A 14,357-nucleotide genomic window follows, 5' to 3' on the forward strand; every position below is an offset into this window, starting at 1 on the left:
GGAGAGCGCTGTATTTGAGGCCAGGTGCAGAGCACAGGGAGAAGATCAGCGCTCTGACTGAGTCTAGAAGTTTGGAACTCTCTGAGAACCAGAGGGCTGCCTGTGACTGCAGAAGAGGCTCCGCTGCCCTGCCTCGCCGTCTCGAGAGAGCAGAGCATTTGCATAATTCACACTCCTTCTTTTAAAGTCTCTGCCTGGGAGCAGTCCCACTTTCTCCTTCACTCCCCATCTCTCTCGCCTTCCTGTCTACGCACTCTCTAATTCTGCGCCTCGTCCACACACTCCCCCTCACAGCCCGGTTTTCCTGTCCTGAGGTAATAATAGTCAGACTGTGAAATCATTCGGGCCTCCATTCCCAAGGCTCACCGCAGATCTTTCATATTTATGACTGTGCGGGCCGAGGGGCAGGCAGGGAAACAGTGGCTATGAAGTCCGACTTCTCCCCAGGTATCATCTCTGAGGGGTCTCGTCTGACCTGGGAAGGCTTCCCCTGCACAGGAGCGCCATGCTGGAATGATTAGAGCACAGGAAACCGCCCCTGACATCGCTGACACTCAGCCCCACGGCCACATCCTGTCTCCCAGACGATCAGAGTGGAGATATTTGATTGTCTCCGACACCCAAAGCAGATTCATATCTTCTGATCAGTAGAGTGAGGACAGCGAGGGGGAGGGGGAAAGTTTCCGAATGTTTTTATTCCCTATTTCTTCCTTGTGTAAGTTCTGTTTTATTCCCACCCTGTGCTTTTTGCCTTTTGGTGGATCCACTGCGTCTTCCCAGGGGGATGGGGGAACTGAAGGGGTTTTAGTCTTGGCTTTGTCAGTTTGTCAGAAAGTATCAGTTCCCCCTGTTCCAATCAAGCCTGTGTTGTATCAGGTTAACTCACCAGATCTGGAGCCGAGTTTAATACTCATCATACTTCAAACCTTCAGAATTAATACCACACAGCTGCCTGCTTTGGATACATGTGTACTGTCAGAGAACAACTTGTGAAACTGCAATACTGCAACAGTCCGCTCCTGCCCTATGAGTTACAGTTGTTTTATATCAACACACAGACTGAGACCTAAACTTGGCTCCTAGACTGAAACCAATGCTACCTTTTCTGTTCTGTTCCCATACTGACCTACTGTTGTCAGGGTCACAGTTTAGTAGGAAGGTCTTTACTGCCACCTGCTGTAGCTCTGAAATCCTAGCACAGTAAGGGAGAAAGAGGATGGTATAAGCAGACCGAGACCGTAGTGTAGGACTGAGGCCTGGAGTTACACTATGAACAGAGATGGTGCTGTATTCGCTGGCATGAAGACATAACAGGAATAAAATAAAATAGGCTTGCATAACTTGCAACATATTTATTTATTTTTTTAACAGTGTTACAGTCTGTACTGGCTTGGTTTTCGCTGGGTGCTTTTGGATCACTCTAGTCTTCTGTTGGGATCACAGTACTACTTGATGCACATTTATTAACAACATTGTTCAAGTTCAGTGCTACTGGGAATGAGCAAGGCCATTTACATTCACAAGCAGTTCCTAAAAACTAAAGACGAAAGCTGAAAAATAAAGCATTGTAACATTATTCCTAAGTCATAAAGCCAGCAGCCATATCACCCTCACAACCGGCAGCCCCACTGAAGCTCAGCAGGTGTGAGCCCGATCAGTACCTGGATGGGAGGCCTCCTGGGAAAGCTAAGGTTGGTGCTGGAAGTGGTGTTAGTGGGGCCAGCAGGGGGCGCTCACCCTGCGGTCTGTGTGGGTCCTAATGCCCCAGTATAGTGACGGGGACACTATACTGTAAAAAGGTGCTGTCCTTCGGATGAAACATAAAACCGAGGTCCTGACTTTCTGTGGTCATTAAAAATCCCAGGGAGTTTCTTGAAAAGAGGAGAGGTGTAACCCTAGCATCTTGGTCAAATGTCCCTCAGGCCTTTACCAATCATAACCTCCTAATAATCCCCATCTCTGAACTGGCTTCACCACTCTATCCTCCTCCCCAGTGAGAGCTGGTGTGTGGTGGGACACTGGTACATCATCCAGGTGGGCTGCACACTGGTGGTGGTGGAGGGGATCCCCATTACCTGTAAAGAGCTTTAAGTGGAGTGTCCAAAAAAGCACTATATAAGTATAAGCTATTATTATTATACAGGTAACACTAGCTATGCTGAAATGTATTTTTCTCAATACATTAAGTTATTATTCCTCTCCCACATACAGAATGTTAAATTAAACATTACACGGCTGCATAATCACAGTAATGACCACCAACACTAACAATGAAACTGTGGGGGCCTATAAATTCAAGTGGAGGTTTTCCTGAAAAACTCTGAAATAGTCTGGCGGTATGATAAAAGTAAACAAATTCCCTATATTTACAGCACACTCTATTTCGTGGAAAACTGGACGGACACAGACTTTTCCACCAGATCCCATTTCCCATAAAATCAGTTTTGTACTCTACATTACATAAGCCATATGTTGCTAGTATTGCAGTAAAAAATTCCCACAGGTATTTAACTGATCCCAGTGGGGATGAGACATTCTGTGGAAACTTATACTATATATCTGCATGATACACCTGGAGGCATAACTGCAGGTGTGAAAATAATTTTACACCTACATTTCCTCTCCCTCCCCTACAAAAACAGCTTCTCTATAGTAGTTCTGTTGTCAATGTTTTTTGACATGAGCATTTTTATAGTTCACTGCAGCCTTATAGGAGTTTCTACAAAATAATGACCTATATCAGAGTTTAAAAACTCCTTGTACTTGGATGTTTTATCACTATATGAAAAATAGGGATTTAATGAACAGGATTAAATCCAAAATGTTTATGGTGTTTTACCATTATAAAAAAAACTAGGGATTTAATCAAAGGCAAATGTTCAGATATGGAGTTACCACTGCAGCAAAGCTAGAATTCAAATGAATGTTTCGACTCTGCTGTACAGATGCCCTGGCAATTTTGAAGCAGTGTTACAGGCCATCTGGTGTCAAATCGGTCCACAGCTAGAAAAACTTATTAAAAGCTTAGAAACCTTGTTTCGCAAATTATATACAAATGTCTCACCTTGCTCTTTCAAAGCCGGGTCACGAATCTGATGTACTAAAAACAAACAGGGGCAGAAGACTGAGCCGCATAAAGGAACGAAACTAAAATAAACCCAAGTCCGTCTGACAGCCTATGGGATAATTGCTCAGAAACCTGAACTGTGAGTGCCGAAGGGAGCAGATTCCAGGAGGCCTGTGGTGTTGTGTCTTAACCCACGTTTTCATTAACAGCGGACAGTTAAAGTTGCCATAGAAATATACAAACTTTGCAAGCAATTAAGTGAGTGCTGTTCCGCCACAGGGACGTAGACAGCTGCTGTTAACGCCGCCGAGCAATTAACGTCTCGCTGAAATGGGTTTACTTCCGAAGCCACAATTAGGCTGGCCCGTTACCAGTACAAGAAAGGGTCAAACTGAATAAATAAATGAACTGATCTGGCAGGGACAGATGGGGCTGCCACTATAGCAAGGCGAGCATTCCAATGAGAGATGGAGTGTGCTCAAACGACAGGCAGCGGTTCGTAACTGATCAGGTCGACTTCTGTGGTGTTCTGCAGTGCCAGTACCTCCGCTGCAGCCCTGAACAGTGACAAGACAGATGCTTGTGAGTGTGATAGGTCAGCCTCAGGAGGCAGCTGAAACCCAGGATGGGACCACACGAGGGCATCGACACCTCCAGCCGACACAGGCCGTTATCGTTAATCACCTCCAAGAGATTCCAGGTGAGGATCTACCTCACCTGTAGAGAGGCTCATGGGAGCCTGGCCTGGTGCCACGAGGGCTGGAGTTTAATGTGGCCAAACGAGACCCGAGGCCGGAGAGAGGTCTGAGACGGGGAAAGGGAGGGGACCAGGGAATGAGACCCAAGCAAACACACATTGAGGGATGGAGGGAGAAAAAAATCAAGATGTGTTGCATTACTCAGCCCTAACTCTAGAGGGGGATGAGGGGCTGCCAGCTGACAGAGGAGGGATGCAGGACGCAGAGAAACAGCGGCTGGTTGCCGAACGACAAGAGAGCATTACATCCAGGTTAGTTAGATGGCCGACTGTAAGAAAGGGAAGAGTGGGCAGGACGAACACTTCCCCGGTGGGCACTGTGCACATAAAAGCAGGCCACTGAAAAAGCTCAAAGTGGATTTCCTTCCTACAGCAAGCACACTGCAGACTGGCGCAATTATGTTGCTTTCCATGGTACTTCACTAACAAATGAATGCAAAAGGTTAAACACAAAAGTAGAACTGATTCAGAACCCTCATTGAAATTATTGAGGCGGCCTTATAATTAATAAAACAGAGCCTGCTAACAGCCTGCAGAATGTGGTAAAAAAAAGAGCTGCAAAACCATAACTAAACACTTAGGGCAGTTGACAGGGTTCCATTTTTTCTCTATAACTTGTCATAAAACAAGTTTTATGTTTTAAATGGCTTAATCTACAGTCATTATTCAACGTCTCTTTCAAAACTGCTGTCAAATGTAAACTGTTTTTGTGGCAGTGCTCGGAAATTGTTATTACTATTGTAAAGAAAGAGTAGAAAAGGTATTTTGTACTTTGAATCTTGGGGTTAGATGAAGCCCCAGACTTGTTATGCAGGAACGGAACCATGGGAAACATTAACAACATGCTGTTGCCACAAAAATCCACTTTGTTCACCTTCCTTGGCCTCTGTGCAAAAGAGTTCGCATTGCATGAAGGTTTAATGCATTTAAATATAATCAAAACAGCTGCTGTGCTAGATTTCTTTAGAATGCATAGACATTCTTAAAATAAAATAGAGCCATCCATTCACTTCTTTCACAGTAAGTACTGTGGACTTCAGTAGTCACGTTCATGGTATAGGAATGAGTCATGTTTAGACATAAAGAGACGAATTTAAAATTAGAATGTGAATGCTCCAACTATAAAGCATCCCCACAGGTTTTAAAGATCCAGTCTTATTCTCAGTCCAACTGTATGAACCTGAATATTTCTTCTCTGGCTGTAAAAACTCTTGCCTGTTGGTAGGTCCAGGATGCTTGTTTCTGTGTCTGTTCCTAAGTCCCTATCTTCAAAGTTTTTATAGACTTAACTATTGGTAGAAGTTGCCAGAACAAAAGAAAGATGAATATGCACGCACCGAGGAGGGAAGGATCAATAAAATCTTGAAACGCCGTGTGTGAAAGAGGATTCGAAAGAGAATGTTTCAAGAAGCAGAACAACAAACAAAACGCAGAGCGAATCACAGAAATATGCAAATGATGCAGGCGCGTGATCAGTTGGATAAGAGCCGCTACAAATTGTTTTACAGATTTATCATGTCTGTCGCCGGGCTGCTTAAATTATGCATATGTGCTATAACACCAAATCATTGCGGTTAAATTTTTTAGCATTTCACAAACGTCTGCATAAAACATTACAGCTGGCGGACGTATGCATTGCTGGAAGATATGCTCACTGTGTTGTTGTTTTTTTACCTCTGCTCAGACAGGGGCATGCGTTCAGCAACAGAAGCCTTTTGTAGACATTAAGAAGCGACCTGAGGAAAGCAAGTGGATCTAACCTAGCCTGGGAGAGTCGACCGGACCTGGCTCTGCGCTGGGGGGGACGGGGACGGTGCTGTTTCGGAGATCGGCGGGGGGGAGGGGAGGACCGTGCAGTCTAGAAGAGGAAGCAGCTCAGCTTGTCAGTACGCCGGCACTTGAGCAGCTTCAGGAAGGTCTCCATCTTGTGTGCGTCCTTCTTGAAGCAGGTGAGGAGGGCGTAGTCACGCAGGACGGATTCCACCACCTCCGGCTGGACGTCGTAGTGCCCCAGGGTCAGCTGGTAATCGGACGTCAGCATCCCCTCGTCCAGCATCTGCAGGACAAGACAGAACCAACACATAGAGCCAGATACAGGACAGGCCACCCTGGCTTCGGCGCCTCCCAGCACACCCGTGGGCAGACCAACCTGGCATCCGAAAAAAGGAGATATAGGCAGCGGCTGGATCACCCTGCAGCTCCCAGCCCCAGCCCACTGCAGCTCAGCAGGTGTGAGCCTGGTCCCTACCTGGATGGAAACTCCTGGGAAAAACTAAGGTTGCTGCAGGAAGAGGTGTTAGTGGGGCCAGTTTGGGGCACAAACACTGTGGTCAGTGTAGGTCCTGATGCCCCAGTATAGTGATGGGGACACTATACTGTAAAAAGACACTGTCCTTCGGATGAGACGTAAAACCGAGGTCCTGACTCTCTGTGGTCATTAAAAATGCCAGGCAGTATCTTGAAAAGAGTAGGGGTGTAACCCCGGCATCCTGGCTAAATTTCCCATTGGCCCTTACTAATCATGGCCTCCTAATAATCCCCATCTCTGAACTGGCTTCATCACTCTGGTCTCCTCCCCACTGAGAGCTGGTGTGTGGTGAGAGTACTGGTGCATCATCCAGGTGGGGCGACACACTGGTGGTGGTGGAGGGGATCCCCATTACCTGTAAAGCGCTTTGAGTGGAGTGTCCAGAAAAGCGCTGTATAAGTGAAAGAAGATATTATAATAAAAATCTAGCGCACCACGGAAAAGATCACAAAATGGTGGGAAAAGGGGTCTGAAGATTCCCAGCGTAGCCAACCAACCCCTAATGGGGGCCCCCTCCCCCTCCTGCCCGTCTGAAAATAGCAACGGGTGATTCCTAGATCCGCGCCACAGCGGCTCGTTTGGGCCAGAGCTCGTCCTGGGTCCAATGGCGTGAAGCGGACGAGAAAGTGCGAGACCCCAGCCCCTCCCCCCAGCCCCGGGCAGGACGCCGGATTACTCCCCCACTATTGATACAGCCGGGGGCACTGCAACAACTTAGCGTAATGCACCTCGCTCATCGCCCACTTCGCTACGCTGCTCCGGAAAATCCCAAGAACCGACTATAAGTTGATTTGTCGCTCCTCCTACATGGGTGGTATTATCTGGTTTCTGACAAGCTCATTACCTCCCCCATTAGGCCACAGGCATGTTGTGTATCACAAGCAAGCAAAGCAGAGAAACTAAAAACATAAATGGGAACAAGTGATACAGTAGGTTTATTCCAGGCTGAAAAGAGAAGAGAGAAAACATGTTTCAGCTGTGAAGCCTTCTTCAGGTGTGAGGAAGGCTCACTGTGTGCAGACTGGTGTGGTGGGTGGGGTGCAGACGCAGCTACCCACCTGAACAACTAAAAAATACATACATATATATTTGCTGCTGTCTTAGAACGACATTCCAAAAACATCTGAAACTATTTTTCAGATCATGGGAATCATTTTATACTACCTGGCTACACGCCACGCCTTCAGCTCCTGCTGCTATTATTATGCCAGGACTGGGACATTGAAGATGATGGGGATGAAGATGATTTTATGCTCATGCTTGTATTTTTAGGGCTCTCTGCATCCCAGAGTGCTGCACTAAGAGGATGCGACCCATCCCGCCCGATCTTAAAGTACAGCCTCACCTGGGCGACACACCTGTAGATCTGCTAGAGATATCTCAAAATTGGTTAGGGGGGGCAAGACTGTGCAAGCGCATGGTTGACTCTTGCCAAGTCACTGGGACTAATACAACTTTTCTAACAAACAGGGACACGGGACACTTAAAAGTAATGAGGATCTTTGTTTCTATATCTCATCAGCATGATGATTCCTCCAACTGCACATTGTTTTTACCATTTGTTTGGAAATTCTGGTGCATAAGGAAGGGCCCCACCTACTGGTCCACAAACACCACTTGAGGAAGCATCTTGATCTTTCATGAAAATCTACCATGCAATTACTGACCGGGAGCCGCCTTCCTTACTGCCAGAAGGCTGACGAGATCAGGCTAGGCAGTTATGCTCTAACCAAAGCTCTGAGATTCTATTTTCCGTGAACAAGCAAGGAAAATTACTCTGAAGTTCAATTAAACGTACCACACAGCTAACGATCTAATTGATCAAATTCAAGAATTCCCACTGTCAAGAGTAAGTGGGAATTTGACTAGTTCCTTTAATTAAATGTGTCGGTGAAGAAAGTGAGCATTTTGATCTACGTCTTTGTTCTTAAATTATATTCTGTGGGTGTACCCCTCAAGACACGAGGTACAAGCTAACTCGGCTCCTAAGACTTGATTAGATAGGAACCCAAGGTGGATTTAAAAAAAAAAGTAAAAACGAAACACCGATTGATGTTATAAACTAGCCGGCATCACAGTGAGCTACTTCCCAAGTCCTTTAATTAATCGCTGGAGTCACTAGTTTCCACTTGTAATAAAGCACTTTGATTTTCATTTCAAAAAAACAGGAGGGAAATTACTCTTTGGCGCACAGACTTTGATGTTATCGGTCCCAGAGACCCAGATGACTTTATGTACCAATTAAAAGTTCCCCCCAGACAGTTCTGAGGATTCATACATAAGCATGATGGAGAGAAACTATTTGTTAAAACACAAACCTGCGCGAGAAGTGCTGCTGAAAATATTAGCAGGCTTAAAGACGGCATGGCAGCACAAATGACCAATTCAGGTGCTGGCTCTTGGGAAAACCAGGTTTCTTCTGTTTGTGAAGACGGAGGGGGCAATATGGTTGCCAACTGTGTCATTTTTTTTTCAACCAAAAATCTCTGCCCCCTATGGCATCTGCAGGGGACTCATATTTCAAAGTGTCAGACATCACCTTCTGTACGTCCCTGTGCAAGCACAGACAATTAATACGTTCAACTCTAACAAGCTGGTTACGCCAACTCCGGCACTGCCTTTGCACTGCTAGGATTTACATCCAGCTCAACCTTGCCGGGGACTAATTTCAACACGGCGCAATTGGGGCGTTGCGCTTGAAGTCCACGGGGAGAATTTGAGCTTCAGAAAAGCATAATGAGTGCGAAGCCAGAAACATCGAGCACTTACTTCTGTCCCAACAGAAATAAAAAAATATATATATATACATGAGACCTCTGTTGCTACAGAAATCTGTGGACGGAATCAATTTTAAGCTTCAGATGTGTATGGACTGCCAGTTAAACTAAATTTGTTCTGTGCCATAAAATAGGACAAGGAGATGGCTGGTGCAACAGGGCAATAACTGTGTTGTACCTAGCTTAGGAAGGTATTTGTACAGTCTGAAGAAAATTTCCAATGATAAGAACATTTCCAATGATAAAGCTGAAAGTTACTGCACTGTGATTCCAGGAGTAAAAATCCAGTCATACTCATAAGAACATAACATTTGCTAATGAAGAGGAGGCCATTCCACCCATCTCTCTTGCTGGAAACTGTCTTTACAGTAGAGAGAGGGGGGGAAGGGCAGAGGAACGGCTTAGCTGTGTTCCGACCGTAGACTGTCCCGTGTTTCGAAAACGCAGTGTGGGCCACCCAAGTGGTGCCGACGTACCTTCCTGATGAGGACCACGATGCCTTGCTCCAAACTCGGCAGCTTGTCGGACACCCACTTGGTTTTGTTCAGGAGGGTGTCGGGGGCGTCGTCGTAGCGATCCAGGGTGGTCTGCAGGTAGACCAGGGGCTCCATCCAGGACTGAACCAGCATCAGCACCGAGTGCAGGAGCCACTTGTCCTGGACAGGCAGGGGAACACGAACCCAGGGAGGTCAGGCGGCAGGGCGACGATGTGCGACAGATGTGTGACAGATGTGCGACGAGCGCAGCCCTGCTCCTGCTGGGATTCGAGCGCAGTCGCTCATTGGCTCAGAGCCACGCAGCGCCGGTCCCTAGACGCTAACGCGTCTTTCAATGATTTTCAAGGGGGTGACATCAATTCTGGAGCAGGGCTTTATAGCGCTGTTGCATTTCCTGGGTCTCACGCAGCCAAGTCAGCACAAGACTCTTATTACAGCGCACCTGCAGACTGGGATCTGCACAGACACGCAGTGCTGGACAGATGGTTTCCTTCTGCAGTGAACCGGCGCATGTGCCAATTTAATTAAACGAGGCACCTGTCCGGCCACGAGTGAAGGGAAGAAAATGTTTTCATTTTAGAAAAAAGAAACTGCTGTGCCAGTTTAGCGCTCGCACTCTTGAGGAAAGGCCGGTCCAGCTTATCAAAGACAGACATCATGGAGCTGGAGTAGCTCCCACGGTTTTCTTCGAATACTGAGCTAGCTTGAACACGAAACCACTTGATGAAAAAGTTTCCCTTGTTGCGTAATGAAATATTCTTAAAGTTATTTACAAACTGTGAAAATCACATGCTCTTTGAAACACTGTCAAATTGCCCAACGATCTAAGCACTGTGCTTCACTTTCATTTAGTCTATCTGACTTTCGAAATAGTCTATATATTGTTTACAATAGGAATATTAGAACTGGCAAAATGTTATGAGAACTCCCAAGCTGAACAGTTTCATGGGTCACAGGCAAAATTCATCCCTGCGTAGAAGAAAGTAGCTCCCGTTCAATTTCCTCTAATTTCCCTTACAGCAATTCCCAAACCTAGTCCAAACCCAGCTGTCCCACAAGTAACGAAACACTCGCATGTGAATCTCATCCAAAACACCCCTCTACATTTTTAAGCTGCGACAATGCTCAGCTTTTTACGGAGAACAAGCTGTGAGCAGAGCGCAGTCCAGGATGCTTTGATAAACAATCTCGCTTGCATCTCGAACGCAGCAGAAGACCGTTTCAATTCCCATCTGCTCACCGAGATCTGCTGGATTTCACTTTTCGAACCGGGGATGGGGAATGCCTTCGTAACGCACGAGCTGCTGCCTCGAATCTTCTGGGAGTGCATCGTAAAGGGCACAAACATTTCTTCCTGGAATACAAAAAACACCCCAAAAAGGGGAAAGAAGAACATAATGACTGATACTGTTTCCATTCTAGCCTTCCAATGTCATTTACTGTACAATCATGCAAAAGTAACCTTGTAACCTTGTAATCTATCCATTTCAAAGTCTTCTATGGTATTCTGATCAACTGATATACCTTTCTTGTTACAAACTCAAAACTCGAGGCTTTTGTAGGCTTTCAATTTTTTCATTTTTTTTTATTATTCTGGATGAAGCCATATGAAGCCACAGACATCTGTAGATTTTTCCTGCTCTGCACATGTTTTAAGAACTTGGGACGTTTCACTAATTGTCTCTTGTGTTATTGAGCATTTTACTGCCAATTTCGAGAGCTTGGATCTGACACTTCACTTGCAGGCTGTGTGATAGCTGAGATTTGAATACACACAATTTGCCTGATTAATCATTAGATAAAACTCAGATTAATTTTGCTTGGTAACAAACTGCATGCAAATTAGGAGCAAAATTAAGTTTGTAAACGCACGGGCACCTCAATAAAATGTTACAATGCCCCTTTTTTTTTCCCAAATGAGACGTGCAATCATTGTCATTATTCTTTCAGGGAACAGACCTCTTCAATCTCTTTGAAGAAGCTAAATCTGAGAAATACAAAAAAAAAGCAGACTGCTTTAAACAAGAAGCTGTTTATCTCAGTCACCAGTAAGAATCTGCTGGCACGAAACACAGGGCGCAGGCGGTGCACCGACCGGTCCTGACTGCACTGAGTCTACTCACAAACAGCGTGCAGGACTCCTCAGAGACGCGGTAGATGAGCTCGGCGTGCTGGATGACCCGGTCCAGCAGCTTCTCCAGGGAGATGGAGGAGCAGCGGCTGATGCTGCCCTGCTCGTCCTTACAGTCCAGGGGGTAGCCCAGTGCTCCCCAGGCCGGCCACAGGAGGATCGCCCAGACGCAGCCCTGCAAAACTGAGAGCACACACACAGGGGGGTAGGCCTGAGGTCACCCGCCGCACAACACGCCCTAGAGGAGCCCTCTTCTTCAGGGCTCCTTGTGCTCAAGGGCTTGGCTTTAAGCAGCCCAGACACACAGAAGTCAATACTCCTGCTAAGGTGTTTCATGCGTTCCTTTCCCAGATGTATGATCACACCTTAATCAACATACTGTATCTAACTTTCTGCAGAATGAATTAGACAAGGAAGAGGACAGCATGCTGTAAAAGCAAAGCACTGCATTTTAATGAAATGTAATTAAGCTCATTAAATGTAACAGGTTATGCCCATAAGCCTGGAAAAATAATGTTTGATTTAAAACAGTTTATTACATTGCTGCATGGCGCTCCAAATTCCAGAGTGCATCTTGGGTACTACAGCGCTACAAGGAAAGGCAAGAGGCGGAAGAGTAAGAACACCACAGGCATCTGCCTTGTATTTCCTCTGCAGTCCTTTAGTGCTGTCGCAACAAGTACACAACTACCATTTTCATCTGGTGGCAAGGCAGTCAGGAGTTAACAACGGCATCTGCACAGCTCTTCCTTATCAAACGAGCGGAAAGATCCGTGCGCTGCCCATAATCACATCGTCACAAAAGCAACCGGGTGAAAAGCTGGGAAAAAAGAATCTACTGTAGTTGATACAACTTGAAAGAAAGTTGTTGTAGAGAAACAAGTTAACCTGCAGCTTCTGCGGAAATCCGAATGCCCTTAATTTACCAGGGATGCAAGCTCGCCTTGTCTAGTGCAGAGATAAAAAACATTTTTTTTTTCTGTTAAAAGCCCTGAGGTTACTTACCTACACAAACAGACATATCTTTCACCTTCTGCATTCTGCTAGAGAGGAGGCCAGGCAATTCGAATCTTCCTGCTTACCTTCTGCCAGGTAGCCAAGGCCGTCTTATATATGTCCACTATCTCATGACTTGAGTCAAGAGACTCCTCTTAAAGCCTTGCAAAATGTTATGGCCATGGTAAGATGATATGTGCGGACACAATTTTGTCTGTGTTTTTTGTTATGCATAGAGTTTTAACCAGAAAAAAATGTCTTTTCCTTAACACCAGCTGGCTAATAGACTGTAGAAAACATATCAGGTATCCGAGTGATGGATTTGACCAAGCTTGGATTAGCCAAGTACCTGAATGTATTATTCCAAAAATGACCCGACTCGTATCTGATTCTTTGTTTCAATATAAGTGAGGATAAAAACTGAAATAAAATCATCTTTGCCAAATCTGAAAAAACATATTTCAGAGGTTTTGAAAATCCAGAACTTTTTTTTTTTGGGGGGGAAGGGGGGTTAACTACTTTAATTTTATTTGTTTTAAATTGTTTTGGTGGCTTGATTGTTTATTTCCGTCAGTGCTGCCGTTTTTCAAAGAAGAATTACATCCATTTAATAAATCTGGAGAGTCAGCATACTATATACATCTCTGGGTAACTATAAGCAGTTATACTTTTCTTTTCGATAGGCCCGTGTGTTAAGATAGCTCTAAACATGGTTGTGACTTCTCTTTTCCTAAACAGGCATTTAACTATAAAAAACCTTCATGACACTGTTTCTCAGACGCTGATTAAGATATTGATCTCCTCCGCTCAGCCCAGTAGTGTGCGAATCTTGGGGAAAGTTCACTGTTCACATCTAGATCAGAGCTGCTAACTACAGTTACATAACTAACTGATAATTACAGAATGCGAAGGGGAAGCTCAGAGGTTTATACAACTCTGTCAAATGAGTGCACACCGATGGGACGGCAATGCTTAGAAAAGGATCGGTTTGTTTCATTCAGTTGTCTACATGGATTCTCAGCAGTAGCCCAGAGAGGATCGTTTCCATCTGATAAAAGACCGACAGGGCTAGAAACGGTGGCTGCTCACAGAGGAATTTTCCTCTAGCCTTCAAAACCCATTTAGCACTCCTCCCCCCCATTTCATTGTGTCTAAAGTAAGCATTGACCAATTCCTCTGTCTCGGTTAGTTTTGCCTTTGAAAACGTAAATCAATAAAATTTTCCTCCCCCCCAAAAAAAACATGCGCAGCCCAGTGGCTCGTGTCGCTTTTATTTTAGAGTGTAAAAAAATGTTGAATTGGTGGCCACGTTCATTTTCAAGGGTGACGGGCTGCAACATTAAAATAGAGTACAGGTGTGGGTGGCTGAAAACCTAATTATACTGGAAACACTGCCATCATTTTTTTAAACCAAAGAAACGATGTCCATTAGCACATTCTCATCCAATTAGGAACAGGGCACCAAAATGACATTTTCAGGTCTGCCAATTAAAACTGAACGATTCGGCGTCTGCACTGCACAGAATATGTATTGATCACTCCATTTGTTTTGGTATTTGTGTGGAAAGACAAAACCATGTTCACGCTCTATAAACACTGGATCCCCAACACGAGTCTGCTACAGATGCAATTATAGCTTTAAGGTGTCATTAAAGTTTGAATAATTAACAGTTGCACCAAATATCTCAGCAGTAATTTGGATATAAAAGAGCTGATGGCAGGGTGCTGCTGCTCAAGTGTTAGTGTTTTCCTAAACATCATAACTGTGGCATGTTTTTTTTTTAAAGTGCCAGTTTTTACACTACTGCCCTCTCACATTCAAAA

The 14,357-nt window shown here is 45.1% G+C and overlaps 1 protein-coding gene across 1 annotated transcript; it reads right to left on the reverse strand.

Annotated features, from left to right (window-relative positions):
- Nucleotides 1-1,337: 1,337 nt before the first annotated feature.
- On the reverse strand, nucleotides 1,338-12,606 carry LOC102687524 (somatolactin-like). Its single transcript, XM_015337505.2, has 5 exons — nucleotides 12,543-12,606; nucleotides 11,530-11,720; nucleotides 10,647-10,760; nucleotides 9,386-9,565; nucleotides 1,338-5,880 (listed from the first exon to the last, which is right to left on the reverse strand). The coding sequence occupies exons 1-5, from the start codon at nucleotides 12,574-12,576 to the stop codon at nucleotides 5,683-5,685; spliced, it is 717 nt and encodes a 238-aa protein (XP_015192991.1). The 5' UTR covers nucleotides 12,577-12,606; the 3' UTR covers nucleotides 1,338-5,682.
- Nucleotides 12,607-14,357: the final 1,751 nt, after the last annotated feature.

This window comes from Lepisosteus oculatus, chromosome 23 (assembly GCF_040954835.1).
Source record: "Lepisosteus oculatus isolate fLepOcu1 chromosome 23, fLepOcu1.hap2, whole genome shotgun sequence".
Lineage (NCBI taxonomy): Eukaryota > Metazoa > Chordata > Actinopteri > Semionotiformes > Lepisosteidae > Lepisosteus > Lepisosteus oculatus.

Excerpts from the sequence above, each read along its gene's own strand:
- LOC102687524 (XM_015337505.2), bottom strand. The coding sequence starts at position 12,576 with ATGCAGAAGGTGAAAGATATGTCTGTTTGTGTAG. Across the intron at positions 11,721-12,542 it reads AGATATGTCTGTTTGTGTAG|TTTTGCAGGGCTGCGTCTGG; the intron begins GTAAGTAACCTC and ends GTGTGCTCTCAG. Across the intron at positions 10,761-11,529 it reads AGGAGTCCTGCACGCTGTTT|GAAGAAATGTTTGTGCCCTT; the intron begins GTGAGTAGACTC and ends TTTGTATTCCAG.